Source organism: Arvicanthis niloticus, chromosome 2 (genome assembly GCF_011762505.2).
Source record: "Arvicanthis niloticus isolate mArvNil1 chromosome 2, mArvNil1.pat.X, whole genome shotgun sequence".
NCBI classification, from domain to species: Eukaryota; Metazoa; Chordata; class Mammalia; order Rodentia; family Muridae; genus Arvicanthis; species Arvicanthis niloticus.
The window spans coordinates 146,413,919-146,429,244 of record NC_047659.1 but is presented as its reverse complement, the minus strand read 5'-3'; the positions used below and the strand labels follow the sequence as shown (position 1 = coordinate 146,429,244).

Below are 15,326 nucleotides of genomic sequence, written 5' to 3'. Positions count from 1 at the left end.
CTTCATCAGACTCTCTACAAGTGAGGACCGACACGCACAAACACACACACACACACACACACACACACACACACACACACACACACACACACACACACGATACAGAGCCAGAAGGGTTTGTATAATCAAGTCCTGGCCACCCTCCGCGGAGGAAACTGAAATCCCAGTATAATGCAGACTCAAGACCACATCCATGCAACCCAGGAAGGTGCAAACTGTCCTCAGGCCATAGATGGGAGTTTTAAGCAGTCAGTGAAGGAGGCCAAGTGGCCCCGCTGGCACAGCCCAAAAGTTGTGGGCTCTGGTGGCGAATGAGTGGATGGATGCCTGCCCAGAAGAGCCTCAGCGCTGAAGAAACACCCTGAAGCAAGTGGCCACGCCTGGCCCGCACCCCGAGTCCGCAGCCCATGGGCATTCGCTGCAGGGTGCCCTGTACACTGCATCTTGGACAAGAGAAGAGGACACAGGTCCAATGCACCCACCGACCTAGCGGTGTTTAGCATTTCTTGGCCACGCCAAACATTACAACCGACCGTAACTACTTCTAGGACCCAGAGGAGCGGCGGACTTCTCTAGCCAATGGAAGGGCTCAGAGGAGCCTCATTTGCATGCAGGCGCCCCACGGCCAATGGGCAAGAACCCCGGAACTATATTTGCATATAGACGCGCCGCGGCCAATGGGCGATAGTGACGGGATTCATTTGCATGCAGGCGCGCCGCGGCCAATAGACGGAGACCGCGGAACTACATTTACATATGGGCGCGCCGCGGCCAATGGGCGGGAGTGACGAAGTGGTATTTGCATGCAGGCGCGCCGCGGCCAATGGGCAGCTGCGCGGCGGCGCGGCGCGGCGCGGCGGCGCACTCGAGCATGGCCGCGGCCGCGGCGGGAGGAGCCCCGGGTCCGGCCCCCGGCCCCGCCAGGCCCGCGCCGGCCGCCCGGAACCCGCCGGCCGTGCCGCGGAGGCGCGGGGACTCCCGGCGCCGCCAGGCCGCCCTCTTCTTTCTCAACAACATCTCCTTGGACGGACGGCCCCCGAGCCTGGGTCCCGAAGGCGAGAAGCCACCTCCGCCGCCGCCGCCGCCGCCCACCGAGGCCCGCGAGGCGCCCGCGCCACCGCCCGCTCCACCCGGAGGTCTCCCGGGGCTGCCAGCCAGGCCCGCGCCCCAGGGCCTCCTCAGCCCCACGACGGCGCCCGCCGGCCTTGGGCTGGACGGGCAGCGCCAAAGGTGAGTGGACTGGACGGGGGCGGCTGCACGCTGGGGTCAGGGTGGCCTAGAGGCCTAACCAGCAAGCCGGCTGTGTGACCTATAGCCTTGGCAGCCCGGAGCACCGATGGTGGTGAGCCGGGTCCCTCCTCCCAGCACGCAGGGTAGTTGACCTGTGGGTTCGGGTAAGCCACAACAAGCTCAGCAGACTAGACGTAGTAGGGATGAGGCGGGTCCATTCACCCTGCACACAGGACCTGGGACCCACCAGCTAGCACTCAGAGGTTTGGGTGAACCGGACTGGTCAGCCCGGGACATAGGGTTAAGATGACCAGCCCAAGATCAAGGTATTGGGTGACTAGGGAAGGGGATTCTATAGCCCATGATGATGCAGGGGCTAGGATGGTCCAAGGGTCCTTCATTCTAGTACCTAAGGGCCCATCACGGCAGAGTGCAAGAGGAGTCAGAGTGGCTTGTAGTCCCATCTGCCCTTGACTGGGGCTGAGGTGATATGGCAGCATCAGTCCAGAATACAGGGGACAAATTTGGGATTAATGGAAGCTGGTCAGCCTCCAGATATAGGGAATAGTTCCATTAAAGCTGTTAGCTTCTGGATATGAGGTCAGTTCTCCCCTGAACATGGACTTCGGAGTTTCCTCAGCCTAACTGACTCTAGACCCATCCCTCCCCTGGCTACCCTAAACACCGGGACTCACAAACACTTTTTACAGGCTGTGTGTCCAACTCAGCTTGTGTGCCAGGGTTTTACCTACAAGGTCTCATCTATTCTCAGCCTTGTACACCTGGCCAGACCTCCCTGCCCACTGTCCCACACCTGCCGACCTCAGGGCCTGCAACATGGAACTGTTCTTCCTTCCCTACCTGGATCATTTCTAGGATCCCTCAGCCCAGCCCAGGACAGCTCTTATTCCTAAGGACTCTCTGACCCCAGGCCGTGCCCATTTCCCAGATGGCCCCAGCTACCAGGCACCATGTCTGTCTCAGCCTGCTCAGTCTTCACCTAAAGAGTGACGACAAGAGCCAGAACTGGACACTGGGATCCCTTACCGGCAGGTCCCGCTGCTATGTATCCCAGCTCCTGCACGGTGGCTGGCTCCAAGGTGTGGGAGACTCTGGGCAGGTCTATGATAGGAAAAGTTGTCTGACATCTGACCCTGCATCACGTGTCTATGGCCAGAAGGGCTTCAACTTTCTGTAGCTACCACCTCAGCCTACAGGTAGGGCTAGGTCATGTTTCTCCACAGGACATAGAGGGATCCACTGGGGACAAGGGGTCAGTTTGTCCGAGTGTCAGCTGGACCCCTTGTGGAGAGCAGACTGAAATGTTTGTGGGTGAGGCTCCCTTTGGTACCCCCGCCGCCCTAGGTCTTCCATCCAGCCATCCTTGCCTTGCTTCCTAGTTCTGCCCCACTTCCTTCTGATCCACATGCTGTTACCCACAATACAGTCATCTTCTGGGGCTCTGCTTCCGAGTTCTTGGCTCTGCCCTGATATTAGAGAGTTGTCATCTTTCTGTGGTCACAGGCCCTCAGCTCCTGGCCTGTGGGTAGGAGAGACAAGAGTAGCTGGCTTCCTGAAGGCTGTGTCACTGTGAGTGCGGACCAGCCTTCCTCCATCCAGTGGCTGTGTGACCTTGAGCAGCTAATGGGTCTCTTACAACCTCAATCCCCTGCTCTGTGGAATAGGCTGACAAGAAGCTCTTTCTCCTTGAGGTCCCGTGATCCTAAGGACTCAGTAAAGTCGACAGTTTGTTACACCTTGGGCTCTCATGAGTGTTTTCTAGCAAGAGACAGAGTCACTGCTGGTTTTCTACATAGGGCTTTTAGACTGTTTATTGTCTTTTTTACTGCATGCCTGGGAGTAGGCTCATCTCAGGATCTATGGTCAGGTGTAAAGTGTGTATTCCAGCCACTTGCCCACTGCTGCCTTCTGCGTAGAAAGCCTGTGTTTCCCCCCAGCCCTGGATGCCAGTTACTGAAGGTCAGGCTGTAACCTGGGGATGCCTCTGGCCCTGTGCAGCGTCTACAGGCCTTGGGTGCTGGTGGCTTATGCTGTGTTGATCACTCTCCTTGTCTCCATGTGGGGCTCTTCCCGGAGTGTTGTCCTCCTTTCCCTTGATCCCTTCCCAGACTGACTGTAGCTCAGGCCCCTAACCAGGGCTTTTGATGAATCTCTTTGAGGAACTACTTCAGCTCACAACAGCCCTGCTTATTGTGGAGAAATGAGGAGGAAGGGAACGTCCCCACAGGCAAATGACTTTGCAAATTGCAACCTAATTTCACCCACTGTCAAAGAGCTGGGCATAGCCTAGAGGCAGGAGGCTGTGTTCTGCTTTGATCTGGAAGAGGGGCCTAGACCTGAGCCACTTAGAGGAACCATTGAGCCACTTGGCACCCAGGTATTAGTCTCTGCCCAGAATCCACTCACTAGGAGCTGGAAACCAGTGGAGTAGGCAGTTCTGTAGGACAGCCCAGTTGTTGACCCTACCTCTGAGAGCCCACTCTTTCTCTATGAAGCTGCTAGACCACAGGACTCTACCTGGAGTGCTGGGGCCACTGTGAATGCTGTTGTGGCCTGTGCTTCCTTAGCAGGGGAGGCTCCTCGGCCCCAGCATGCCAGCCAGGGTGGGCTCTGCACTGGTGCTTCTCTGCAGCCTGTCATGTGGCAGGGGCTCCTGAGTCTGCCTTGAGCCTTCACAGCTCATCCACTCTTCCTGGATCCCTAATGTGCTCAAATTCAAAGCCACGGGGAGGTGGTCCTGCCTCGACCTCTACCCATCTCCCAAGTTACCAAGTAAGGAAGCCTGTCACAACTCCAGAGAACATCCTCTGGGTTTCCTCATGCCCTCCTCAGCGTCTCCTCACCAAGACACCTGCGTTACATAGAGTCATATCAAGCATCTTATACACAGACATCCTGTATGTCAACTGTGCTGGCTAGCACAGTTGGCTCTCAGTGGGGTCAGTTCAGGGCACACTAGGTTGTGATCCTGTCTTATCTATGGAGCACCAGAAGGACCTGGCCCTTCCTCAGAGTAGCTGAGCATACACATGGGCCTCTACTTCTGTCTTGCCAGCTGTTTGATTTCAGACAAGTTGAATGGCTCTGAACCTCAGTTTCCCTATCTGAAACTGAATAAGAGTGGTGTCTACCTGGTACAGTTCTGATGATTGGGTTTACAAATAATATGCTTGTGAGGGAGGAGAAAACCACAGGGAACAAGATGTTGGACCAACTGGGAACATTCCACAAACTCCCAAGGGAGCATGCCATCCCTAAAGGGACCAGAAAATAGCAGGAAGAGCAAGCCAGGCTCCTGAGGACAGCTGTCTCATACTGTCTCTGAGGACTTGCAAATGAGATCCCAGGGCCACCTAGTTTTGCCTAGATAATTACCTCAGGGAATGCCATGCCAGGCATCCCTAAGGGCATCAGAACAGACTCTTCCCTCAGGTCCCACATTCTGTTCCACCTCAGGCCAGCTGCTTTTTCCCATCCTATGCTTCTAGCCCTTGGCTACTCCTCTCTGGGCAGGTCTGCCCCCACCACCCAACACACAATGAGCACTCGTGGTTTTCTGAGCCTGCCATTCTGACTGGTCTAATCCTGCCCTAGGCCCTTAGCCTTTCCCTCTGGCCATGCATCTAGACAAGGTACCTGGCCCACTCTGCTCCAGAGCCTCTGGATGGTGTCTTGTTCCTCACGCAGGCCCAGCTGGTAGCTGTGGGGTCCTCTGGAGGTGGCATCAAAGCACCAATGCGTTAGTCAGTTTACGCTGGCTGGTTTTCTGCAACTCCTGTGGATTTGGTCATTTAATGGATTTAAGTGACCATATAATAAAGAAGGGAAAACCATGGACCGGGGTCACTGTGACAGTCTTGGAGCCCACCAGGACCTGGACCGAATTGCACTGTTTGTGTGCATTTGGGCAGCCTGGGCTCTATGCCACCACCACTCATGTATGAGTGTCAGCCTCTGGAGTATTGGTGTGAGATAGTGGCTCTATTCCTGTTTCGGCAACGAGCACAGGCAAGGGCATGGTTCAGGTATCTCCACGGCCCTGCCTGGCAGGTAGGTCCTGACCATGCCATACCTCATGTAAGCCAGCTGCCCTCCTGGAAGGGGACCTCAGTTAATAGTGTTGCAGGGACAGTATGGGTCTGGTGTTAACCAGATGCAGCTCCCCAATGTTCATGCTCAGGAAGTGGCTACTGTCAGACACTTGGCATAGGCTAAGGACCTGTGTACAGTAAGCACACAGCAGTCCTGCAGGGCACCCTGGGAGCACCTTCCTGCATAAATGAAGTCTAGAACCATTCCAAAGACCCTGCAGACAGTAGGCTGGTAAATTATATGTACAGATGTTTTACTTGTGTGTGTGTCTGTGTACCATGTGTTTGCTTAATACCCACAGGAGTCAAAATAGAGTGTTTGAACCCTTAGAACTGGAGTTACAGATGGTATTGAGCCACCATGTGGGTGCTAGGAATTGAATCTAGGTTTTCTGGAAGAGCAAAGAGGGTTCTTAACCACTGATCTGTCTCTCCAGCCCTAAACAGCAGACTTTTATCTCTCACATTCTGGAAGCCAGAAGCCCAAGAAGGTGTGGCAGGCTCCCTTTGAGGCCTCACCCTTGGCCTCATAGACTTGTCCTCCCTTGTCATCACACGGTCCTCCCTCTGTGTGTTTGTGCCTAATCTTAAGGACACCAGTCACACTGGATTAAGGGCCACCCTAGGTAATCTCTTTAAAGACCATATTTCCAAGCTGTTATGTTCTGAGGCCCCAGGGTTAATGTACGAATATGGGGGTGGAGCACATAATCTCACCAGCATCCCAGTGTGAAGGACCTGTTTCTTATGGGGCATGATCAGATCTGCAGGTGCCTATACTAAAGGCCCAGGGGCTCTTTCTTTTAGAAGTTTCTGGTAACACCTGAAGTTCAGCCTGTGTGGTAGATAGTTCAGCTTCTCCATATGGGCCTTTTTTTCCACATCCCCATACCTGACGTGGAAATATTTTTCTTGTCCTCGAGGATAAACATTTCTGAGTTGCTGTACCTTAGACCTTTGGCACATCAGAGGCTCGTGGCTGGATTCCCAGCTAGAGGACTCGCATCAGACACACCCACAAGTCAGTGAAGCCTTTGATGTTGGAAAAGGGCTCCCCACCCATGAATCTGGAAGGATGGATGGACAGGCAGGTGTGATTGGAAGCTCTCAGGGAAAATACTGCACTGGAGACTGACTGAGTCTCCCCTGTCTGGGAATCCCTCTGCACCCGCCGGCCGCCGACCCCTGAAGGAAGTTGTAGAGAAGTCCTGGTCTTGAGTCCTTGTTGTTATGCCACTGGAGGCTTCTTAACTATGACATAGCCAGTTTGTGTTTTGTGCCCGTTGGGTGAGAGGAACTTGGCACCAAGTGAGGCACGAGGAGACCATGCTTATTCGCAGCAGCAGTTAGTGCAACTGAGGCACCTTAGCTGTTTTCACCAGACACCATCCCCACCAACAACACTGTCAGACCCACATTATAGTACCACCACCAACAGCATCGGCACCTTCTCCGTCCTCACTGTTCGGAGGGGTGGTTTTCTTAACAGTGCTGTGTGGCAGTGCTTGCCCTCATCTGCTGTGCTCTCAGGATGTCTTTGGTGCAGGGCATGATTACCCATGGACCCTGCTACAGGGAAGAGAGGAGAACCAGTGTCTGTGCCTCGACAGCTGTGTGGCCTGGAGAGCCCTTTGGCTGCTTTGAGCTTGTCAGAAGGGCCACATATGTTGCATGGGGCAGACTGTTAGTTAGCAGAACTGAGTCTGCCTCTCGTGCAGTCATCCCACAAGCACATGGCTCAACCCTATTTGAAAATACCTGCACAGTGGCTGAGGTCCAGGCAGGAAGACGGTGGCTCATATGTGTTCCAGCTTCTGTCTGGGAAGCCTCAGACTGTATGTCCTGGTGAATTCCTTTGCCAGATATCTACTTTCAGGACTCTCTTAGAGTGAGGACTAGTGAGCGTGTTTGACATATATCACTAATCTTTAATGGCCTGGGCATCCTGCCTGCACACAAGAACAAGCTGAGTCAGGTGTGTTTGACGGGTAAGTGATTGGGGCTGGAGTCTAACTTGGTGGTAAAGCAGCGTGCCTACCATGTGAAACTCGAGCCTCACCACCAGATGCATGTGCTCAGATGCACGCACATGGATGTACCCGCACAGGTGCTGTGGCAAGAAGTGACTGAATCATGGCATTTTGTGACCCTTTGTCACAATGATTCATGCCACAGTACTCCTGGTGACTTACAAGAAATTATGATACGTAGGTAAATGGCTTTTGAAGGAGTTGCTTCTCTATGTAATCCCAACAGGCAGCAGTGCAGGCTAGGGGATTAGGAGTTCAAGGCCATTTGCAGCTACCTATTGAGTTTGGGCCAGTCTGGAGTACATGAGACCCTGTTTTTAAAATTAAATAATAACAAGACAAAAAGAGATAAGGTCTCAAATAGCCCAGGCTAGCCTCAGACTCAGCATCCCCCACACTCCCATGCCTAGTTGTCCCAGGCTAGCCTCAGACTCACCATCCCCCACACTCCCATGCCTAGTTGTCCCAGGCTAGCCTCAGACTCACCATCCCCCACACTCCCATGCCTAGTTGTCCCAGGCTAGCCTCAGACTCACCATCCCCCACACTCCCATGCCTAGTTGTCCCAGGCTAGCCTCAGACTCACCATCCCCAACACTCCCATGCCTAGTTGTCCCAGGCTAGCCTCAGACTCACCATCCCCCACACTCCCATGCCCAGTTGTCTCAGGCTAGCCTCAGACTCACCATCCCCCACAGTCCCATGCCTAGTTGTCCCAGGCTAGCCTCAGACTCACCATCCCCCACACTCCCATGCCCAGTTGTCCCTTACTTTCCTTTAACCACATGTACCACACGGCTAACAATAGGAGGACAGAGATGGGAGCTGCAGCCCGCTCCGTCTGAATACAGGCCCTCATTCTTAAGGGCTGTGCAAGGGAGTCACAGTGTTTGGCACACCTCAGCCTCAGCTTGAGGCTCCCGTGACTCTATGCCTTCAGGGGCCCTGGCACAAATTTGTCAATGGCAGTCTCGGGACAAGCTTCAAGCTCAGAGCCATAGGCCACCTCTTCCCTTCCCACACTGTGAGCCTGGAGCTTTGCTGTTGCCTTCACTAACTGTACTGTAAGAACCAGACGGCCTGTAACTGACGAGTCATTCAGCCATGGGGATAAAGGCTTGGGTTTGTTGTCCTGGTGTGAAGGTGGGGTCTCATTCCTCAGCCTGAAGAAGCCTGTCCTGGTACACGGTGCTAGGAGATGGCCTCCCTCAGGCCCAGGGCATCCAGGAGCCAGCATGACCCACAGGGATCAGTGTTCCCAAGGCAGAGCTCTTACCTTCCTTTAGTGACAGGCACCAATAAGTCTTCCTAAGGGGCAGCATGGAACTAGAACCCAAAGTCCACAAGGAACTCTTAGTTGCACATTTGGAAAAGAATGTTCTAGACATAGGAGCAGCCACTGGGAGGGGTGCCTGTGTGTGTGTATCTATGTGTATTTCTGTCTGTGTATGTATCAGTATATATGAGTGTGTGTGTGTGTGTGTGTGTGTGTGTATGTGTGTGTGTGTGTATTTGTATGTGTGTGTGTGTGTGTGTGTGTATTTGTGTGTGTGTATGTGTGTGTGTGTGTATTTGTATGTGTGTGTGTGTATTTGTGTGTGTGTATTTGTATGTGTGTATGTGTGTGTGTGTGTATTTGTGTGTGTGTGTGTGTGTGTGTTGGAATTGCCATGCACTATATGCGTTCCCTTAGGAAAGGCTGGCGACCTTGTAATAAGGAAAGGGACTTACTTCCCTATGCTGCTGTCTTGGTTCACAGTCTTAAAGTCTCTTGGTTTCATGGCAGCCTCCTACACATTTCCATACTAGTTCAATTCTGCTCAGGGACCAGCCGCAAAGGCTTCCTGGAGTCTGTATGTTGTCTCTTCTGAGGCCATGATGTCTTCCTGCAGGAGACGAGTCACATCTCAGCGCTGTTCCCTTGAGTTTCTAGAAGATGCAGTGGGATGTGCCTCTGTGCAGAGGTATACACCCTGCCTGCCCCTGCTCCAGGCCCTGAGCTCCAGTTGCCTCTGACCCCAGGAGCCACAAGAAGGTCCAAGAAGGGCAAGAACGACCTACTTTTTACCTTACAGAACCAAGCATGCATCTGGATCACCAAGACACAAAGGCCTGAAGAAAACCCACTTCATCAAGAACATGAGGCAGTACGATACAAAGAACAGCAGGTAAGAGTGTGTAGGGCCTGGCCTGGGACTGCCCACTGTGCTCTCTACACCGTGGGACCAGGCCATATCTCCAGAGCCCAAAAATATGAGATCCAGGCCCTGCCCTTGTTGGCAGCAGCACCTTCTGTTCATGGGCCTCCTGCTCCATTGCCCATATCCTGTTCCCAACCCTCTGTATTAGTTGAACACTGGCTAGCACAGCCAGGCCAGCAAGCCACCACTGTATAATCCCAGGGAAGGGCCACCAGCTGGACATAAGTCTTCAGAAAAAGAACAGGAAAGACAAAGATGCCTCCCCACCCCCAAATGTGCCCAGGATAGAAGGTACGGCCATTTTTGGGGAGCATATATGCACTTATACTTGACAGCACTAAGAGTCACATTGGGGATACACAGGAGATGTGGTATATTGGGGGACATATGGGAGGCTTAACTCAAACTGGTATTTGGCTCCCCAGAACAGTACTAGGCCAGAATCTAGCAGCTGCATATGCCTGCGCTGGTGCAGGAGCAGTGCTTCGGGCCTGTCCCTTGGTAACACATTACCTGGCACTCTGATCTGAGTCCCCCTTCCCCACTGTAGGTCACCCTAGTAAGTGTCCCCAGGAAATGCTGCAGGTTCTGGCCAGAAGTAGCTCCCTGCAAATCCTGAGCACTGAGACAGTAGAGTTACAGCTTTGAGCATCCAGAGGCCTAACCCCCTGGATAGCTGAGTTCTGGATTAGACCCAGGTGCTCTCTAGTAGCAGTAGGCCTTGGTTTGTCTGGACTCTGCAGCCTGTTGCTGATGACCTTTGGCACATTCCTGTGCCCTCTCTTAGTGCAAATGAGTCTGCCCTTTCCTAGGTAACCTATGCTCCCAAAAAATATGAGCTCTGTGGCCCTGCGCCTGGGAACAGGGAGCTTCCTAAGCAACTCCAGTGAATCTGGCCTAAGTGCTAAGATGCCAGGCCTGGCTTCTGGACTCCAAGTCCCCTCAGTGGCTCTGGCAGTTTCCCCTCAGCCACATGTAGACAAGACAGAGTTGCTGCCCGCTCTTGACCTGAGCCTCCCACAGGATTGTGCTCATCTGTGCCAAGCGGTCCCTGTGTGCGGCATTCTCAGTCCTGCCCTACGGAGAGGGCCTGCGGATCAGGTAAGAGACCCATGCTGCGGACATGGGTAAGCCCTGGTTCTGCTGAGCGCAGTCAGTGCAGCCTGCCTCTGAGTGTAGGCTGGGGCCTTAGACTCATGGGCTCAGCACATCATCTCCCACCACAGCCAGGAATGTGCATTCCAGGCTCTTATTCTCCAGAGCCACGGGTTCTGTTCAAACTATCTATATGTGTGTAGATAGATAGATAGATAGATAGATAGATAGATAGATAGATAGATAGATAGATAGATCTGTTCAAACTATCTATATGTGTGTAGATAGATAGATAGATAGATAGATAGATAGATAGATAGATAGATAGATAGATAGACAGACAGACAGACAGACAGACAGACAGCAGTCTGGCTACATATAGGTTGGCTGAATACAGGTATGTATAGGTAGGCTATATAAAGCCAAACTATATATAGGTTGACTGAAATATTCTTGAACCTCTCTCAAATAAGCTCCTAAAACCTTGTGACCAGCCCAGGCAATTGTGTCCTGAGTGTAATTCAGGGAAGAAGGAAACAGCTGTTGGGGTGGGGCAGTGTTGTGTGTGACCCCACAGAACAATAGTCGGCACAGAGAAACCTCCTGTCCAGAGTGGGAGATAGCCAGTTCTCAGGATCTCAGGCCAGCTGCTGAGCTGTGTGACTGCAGTTGAAGGGATTGAGGCACCTGGGAAGCAAATTTATGCCAAAGTTCAGGTAAGTGTTCAGGGATGTTCCAGAGTGGTGGCTCCCAGGTGCTATGACAGATGACATCTGCCCTGTCATCCACAGGGCAGGAGTGAAATACAGGCTGCCCTCAGGTTAAACCTTCTGTCATGTACCTCCAAGGTCATGCCCACCTCCGTCTCCTGTGCTGAGGACTTGTGGCAGGAGTACTCTGTGGGTGGATGAGCAGACTAAGCTGCGTTCACCCACTGACTACAGGCAGAGGGACTACAGCCTCCCTCTCCTACATTGCAGTGACCTGAGGGTGGACAGCCAGAAGCAGAGGCACCCATCCGGCGGCGTTTCTGTTTCTTCTGAGATGGTCTTTGAATTGGAAGGCGTTGAGCTGGGAGCAGATGGAAAGGCAAGAGCCCCGTGGCCAGCCAGTGGCCAGCAGAGTTAGGCAGACAGGTGCTGCACATTAAGAGCAAGCCACACCCCCCATTACACCTGTCACTAGCTGGCTCATGCCACCCCAAGAAAGGGCCTAAGAGTACACCATACATGGCCACTGCCAGCTGTGGGTAACCGAACTGTTTCCCCTTGGGTTCTTCACGTACAGCCTTGCTTCTGGACCAGTAGAAAACAGACTAGCCCGACTACAGACCACAGATTAGGATGGAAGCTAGTACTCTGACCTGAGAGTACTCACTCCAGCTGGGTGGCAGCATGGCTCCAGGCTCCTCACTGGAGGGCAGAGGGAATGGGGAGCGGGACTGAGCTCTAATGTGATTGCTTTTCCAGGTCGTGTCTTATGCAAAGTTCCTGTACCCTACTAATGCCCTGGTTATACACAAGAATGACAGCCATGGCTTGCTGCCCCAGCCTCGGTCCAGCATCTCCCGGGCTCCACCAGGTTCAAGACACAAACCTGTGCCTACCAAGTCAACACCAGCTGGCACAGAACTAGGTAGCCGAGGTGACTTCACCGTGGCACAAGGGAGGCAGTAGCACTGGGCTAGGCACGTGGCACAGTGATGGGGCAGACAGCATATAAGCTACACTCAATGCCTCTGCACTGAGGCTTCTCAGAGGAAAGGATTCCAGATAATGTGGCCCTAGGTTCTGCCTGAGTCAGACAGAAGAGAGGGTCAGTGTGGAAGAGGGCTTTGTCCAGACATCACTTCCCAGGACTACCTGGAAAAGGACTTCCCTGGCCTTTGACCTGGAGCCACTCTCAGACCAGGGAGCCTTGCTGTCATGCCTCTTCATTGGCTGCAGTGGGAAAGGAGTGGTGTGGGTTTTGATCAGGATTTAGGGTGTCAATAGCTGCTTCTGCCTACAGGAAGCGACGGGGGAGATGCAGTAGAATACAACCCCAACCTCCTGGACGACCCACAGTGGCCATGTGGGAAGCACAAGCGTGTACTCATCTTTGCTTCATACATGGTGAGTTCCATAACCCCAACGTTCAGGATTCAGGGAATACACTGAGTGAGAACCCCTCCACAACAGAAACTCAGAACAGCCATTCCAGCGTGCCTTGTCCCCACCCAGCACTAACAAGTAGTGGGAAGGGTCATAGCCAAGGGTAGTGTGCCAAAGCAGGATAGCCAGCCATGCTGGACATCTCCTGAGGTCAATTCCGAATGCCTGGCAGGCTGGGCCTATCCACAGAGGACAAACTGAGCCATGTTATCCTCAGAAATGCAGGCATCTCTCTGAAGCCCCACATGCTCATGTCTGTAAATCCAGGCTACAGGGCATCTACTCCCAAGCATCTCCTCCACTTACCTCTGCTTCTGTTATAGACCACTGTTATAGAGTACGTGAAGCCTGCGGACCTCAAGAAGGACATGAACGAGACCTTCAGGGAGAAGTTTCCTCATATCAAACTGACCTTGAGCAAGATTAGGAGGTAAGGGCGGGCTAGGCAGATACCCGTACCCAGCCACCTAACCTGGCTCTGAGCTTTCTGTGTGTGCTGACAGCCCATGGCATAGCCATGGAAGGGTGGCTGCTGCTTCGTCATAGTCTCATGACATAGATTTGCCCCAGGGACATGGCTCCCATCCCACCCACAGTTTAAAGCGGGAGATGCGGAACCTTTCTGAAGAATGCAGCTTGGAGCCTGTGACCGTGTCCATGGCCTATGTGTACTTTGAGAAGCTCGTACTGCAGGGCAAGCTCAACAAACAGAACCGCAAACTGTGTGCTGGCGCCTGTGTTCTGCTGGCTGCCAAGATCAGCAGTGACCTCCGCAAGAGTGAAGTGAAGCAGCTCATTGACGTGAGTGCGAGGTGTGCACAGCACGAGCCACCCAGTGCTTGGCACTGGGCCTTAGATGGGGACACAGATGGAGCTTCCCCACTGACCCTTTGCTTCCTTCACTGCAGAAGCTGGAGGAAAGGTTCCGGTTCAACAGGAGAGACCTCATTGGATTTGAGTTCACAGTGCTTGTGGCTTTGGAACTGGCCCTGTACCTCCCCGAGAACCAAGTATTACCTCACTACAGACGCCTCACCCAGCAGTTCTAGCCCAACGCTGCAACCCACAGGGAGGCTGCTTTGGCTAGAGCACTGACAAGTGTCCCTGTCCCTCCTCCAGTAACTGCACTTGCCCCTCACGGCCCACGGCAGCTCTTGGCTTCCTTGGGAAAAGACACTGCTTTTATTTTGGGGTGTACCACACCTCCACCTTGAGGCCCTGTTGAGGATTTTCCTGAAGCAAATGAAGTGTGGGGCTTGGCTTGCTTTTCATGTGCCTGAGACCAGCCTGGTTTATGTTGTGAACTCTGAGGTCCAGCCTTCATTTTGCCTAGCCATGAAACGATTCCTGTAGAGACCTAGGTGTCCAGACCCAATTGCCAGCAGAGACCCCATCAGCACATTTTTTGTTTTTTGAAATACAGAAAAGGGCAGACACCTTGACCATTCTGAGTCTGCTCACACTGGACCTTGTTAAAGTATCTGCCACTGTGAAACCCCTGTGCCATCACACGCACAGCAGTGTTTGGCCAACACCACCCAACCCCTGCCAGCACAACTTTTCCCCGTGTTACTGGACTGTTTTAAGACAACCGCTGACTGCGGGCTCTTGACTTTACTAAGCAATATCATGATGGAGAAAAGGTATTATAACTTGAGACTTGGTCTCTATGGGAACAAAGTGGCCCATTAAGGCCTACTGCTGACTCTGAACCACACCTGATCCCCAAGCAGGAAGGAACTGACAAACAGCACAGTGAGTAGATACCATCTAGGCCAACTTGCCTGTGCCACCTCTCCCTGCTGACAACAGACAAGAGCCACCTTCCACCTTCCCTAGAAACTGGTCACCAGCCTGACAGACACCAGTCCCACTGCTCCCAAGTGCTTGGTTCCACAGCCTCATCACCTGACACCATTCAACCACCTAGGCCTAGTGAATCACTAATAGCTTAAACAGGAACCTTGAAGGATAGTAAATAGTCTTTTATCCTGTCCATGCTTATGCTGGTGTAAGCATGCCAGTCCTCAGAGCACCTTTGGGTACAAGACAGTGGCTCCTGCAGATAGGCCATCTTTGGGGCAGCCCCATCACCTTGTTTAAAATGAACGTAGATACGGCTGAATGGCAAACAGTAATAATTTAAGCTTTTATATTTATGTTATGTGGTAAGGTGTATTCATTTTACCAAGCTGGTCTCTTAGTCCTTCCCTCCATGCCCTCAACAAGGCCAGGAGCTGCTGCTGTGTGGTACTGAGTGAGCACTGTCACAGCAAAGCCATCTCTTAAACCAGAGTCCCCACAGACCAAGCCCAGAAACTTGAGGTATACCCATGGTGTCCAGCTGGACTGTGACCCAACGCCACAGACCTGGTGCTGTACCCTCAGCACTGAACAGGACACCACTGTCTCAGAGTGGCTGACCAGAATGGTGTGTCCAAGTAGGTTTTGAATGGAAGGTGTTAAATTTTTTTTGTTAAAGTAAAACTTGTTTTTGCAACATAG

The 15,326-nt window shown here is 52.9% G+C and overlaps 1 protein-coding gene across 5 annotated transcripts; it reads left to right on the top strand.

Annotated features, from left to right (window-relative positions):
• Nucleotides 1–854: 854 nt before the first annotated feature.
• Cables2 (Cdk5 and Abl enzyme substrate 2) lies at nucleotides 855–15,325 on the top strand. 5 transcript variants are annotated; one of them, XM_034495501.2, is made up of 10 exons: nucleotides 855–1,230; nucleotides 9,265–9,336; nucleotides 9,448–9,540; nucleotides 10,597–10,674; nucleotides 11,649–11,757; nucleotides 12,138–12,303; nucleotides 12,679–12,782; nucleotides 13,145–13,251; nucleotides 13,418–13,622; nucleotides 13,730–15,325. In XM_034495501.2, the coding sequence occupies exons 1-10, from the start codon at nucleotides 872–874 to the stop codon at nucleotides 13,868–13,870; spliced, it is 1,434 nt and encodes a 477-aa protein (XP_034351392.1). In that variant the 5' UTR covers nucleotides 855–871; the 3' UTR covers nucleotides 13,871–15,325. The 5 variants fall into 5 exon arrangements, with proteins under 5 accessions (XP_034351392.1, XP_076786477.1, XP_076786476.1 ...); XM_076930362.1 differs by having other exon boundaries at nucleotides 12,138–12,312; XM_076930361.1 differs by having other exon boundaries at nucleotides 12,138–12,312; nucleotides 13,418–13,633.
• Nucleotide 15,326: the final 1 nt, after the last annotated feature.

Excerpts from the sequence above, each read along its gene's own strand:
- Cables2 (XM_076930361.1), top strand. The coding sequence starts at position 872 with ATGGCCGCGGCCGCGGCGGGAGGAGCCCCGGGTCCGGCCCCCGGCCCC. Across the intron at positions 9,541-10,596 it reads TACGATACAAAGAACAGCAG|GATTGTGCTCATCTGTGCCA; the intron begins GTAAGAGTGTGT and ends AGCCTCCCACAG. Across the intron at positions 10,675-11,648 it reads GGAGAGGGCCTGCGGATCAG|TGACCTGAGGGTGGACAGCC; the intron begins GTAAGAGACCCA and ends CCTACATTGCAG.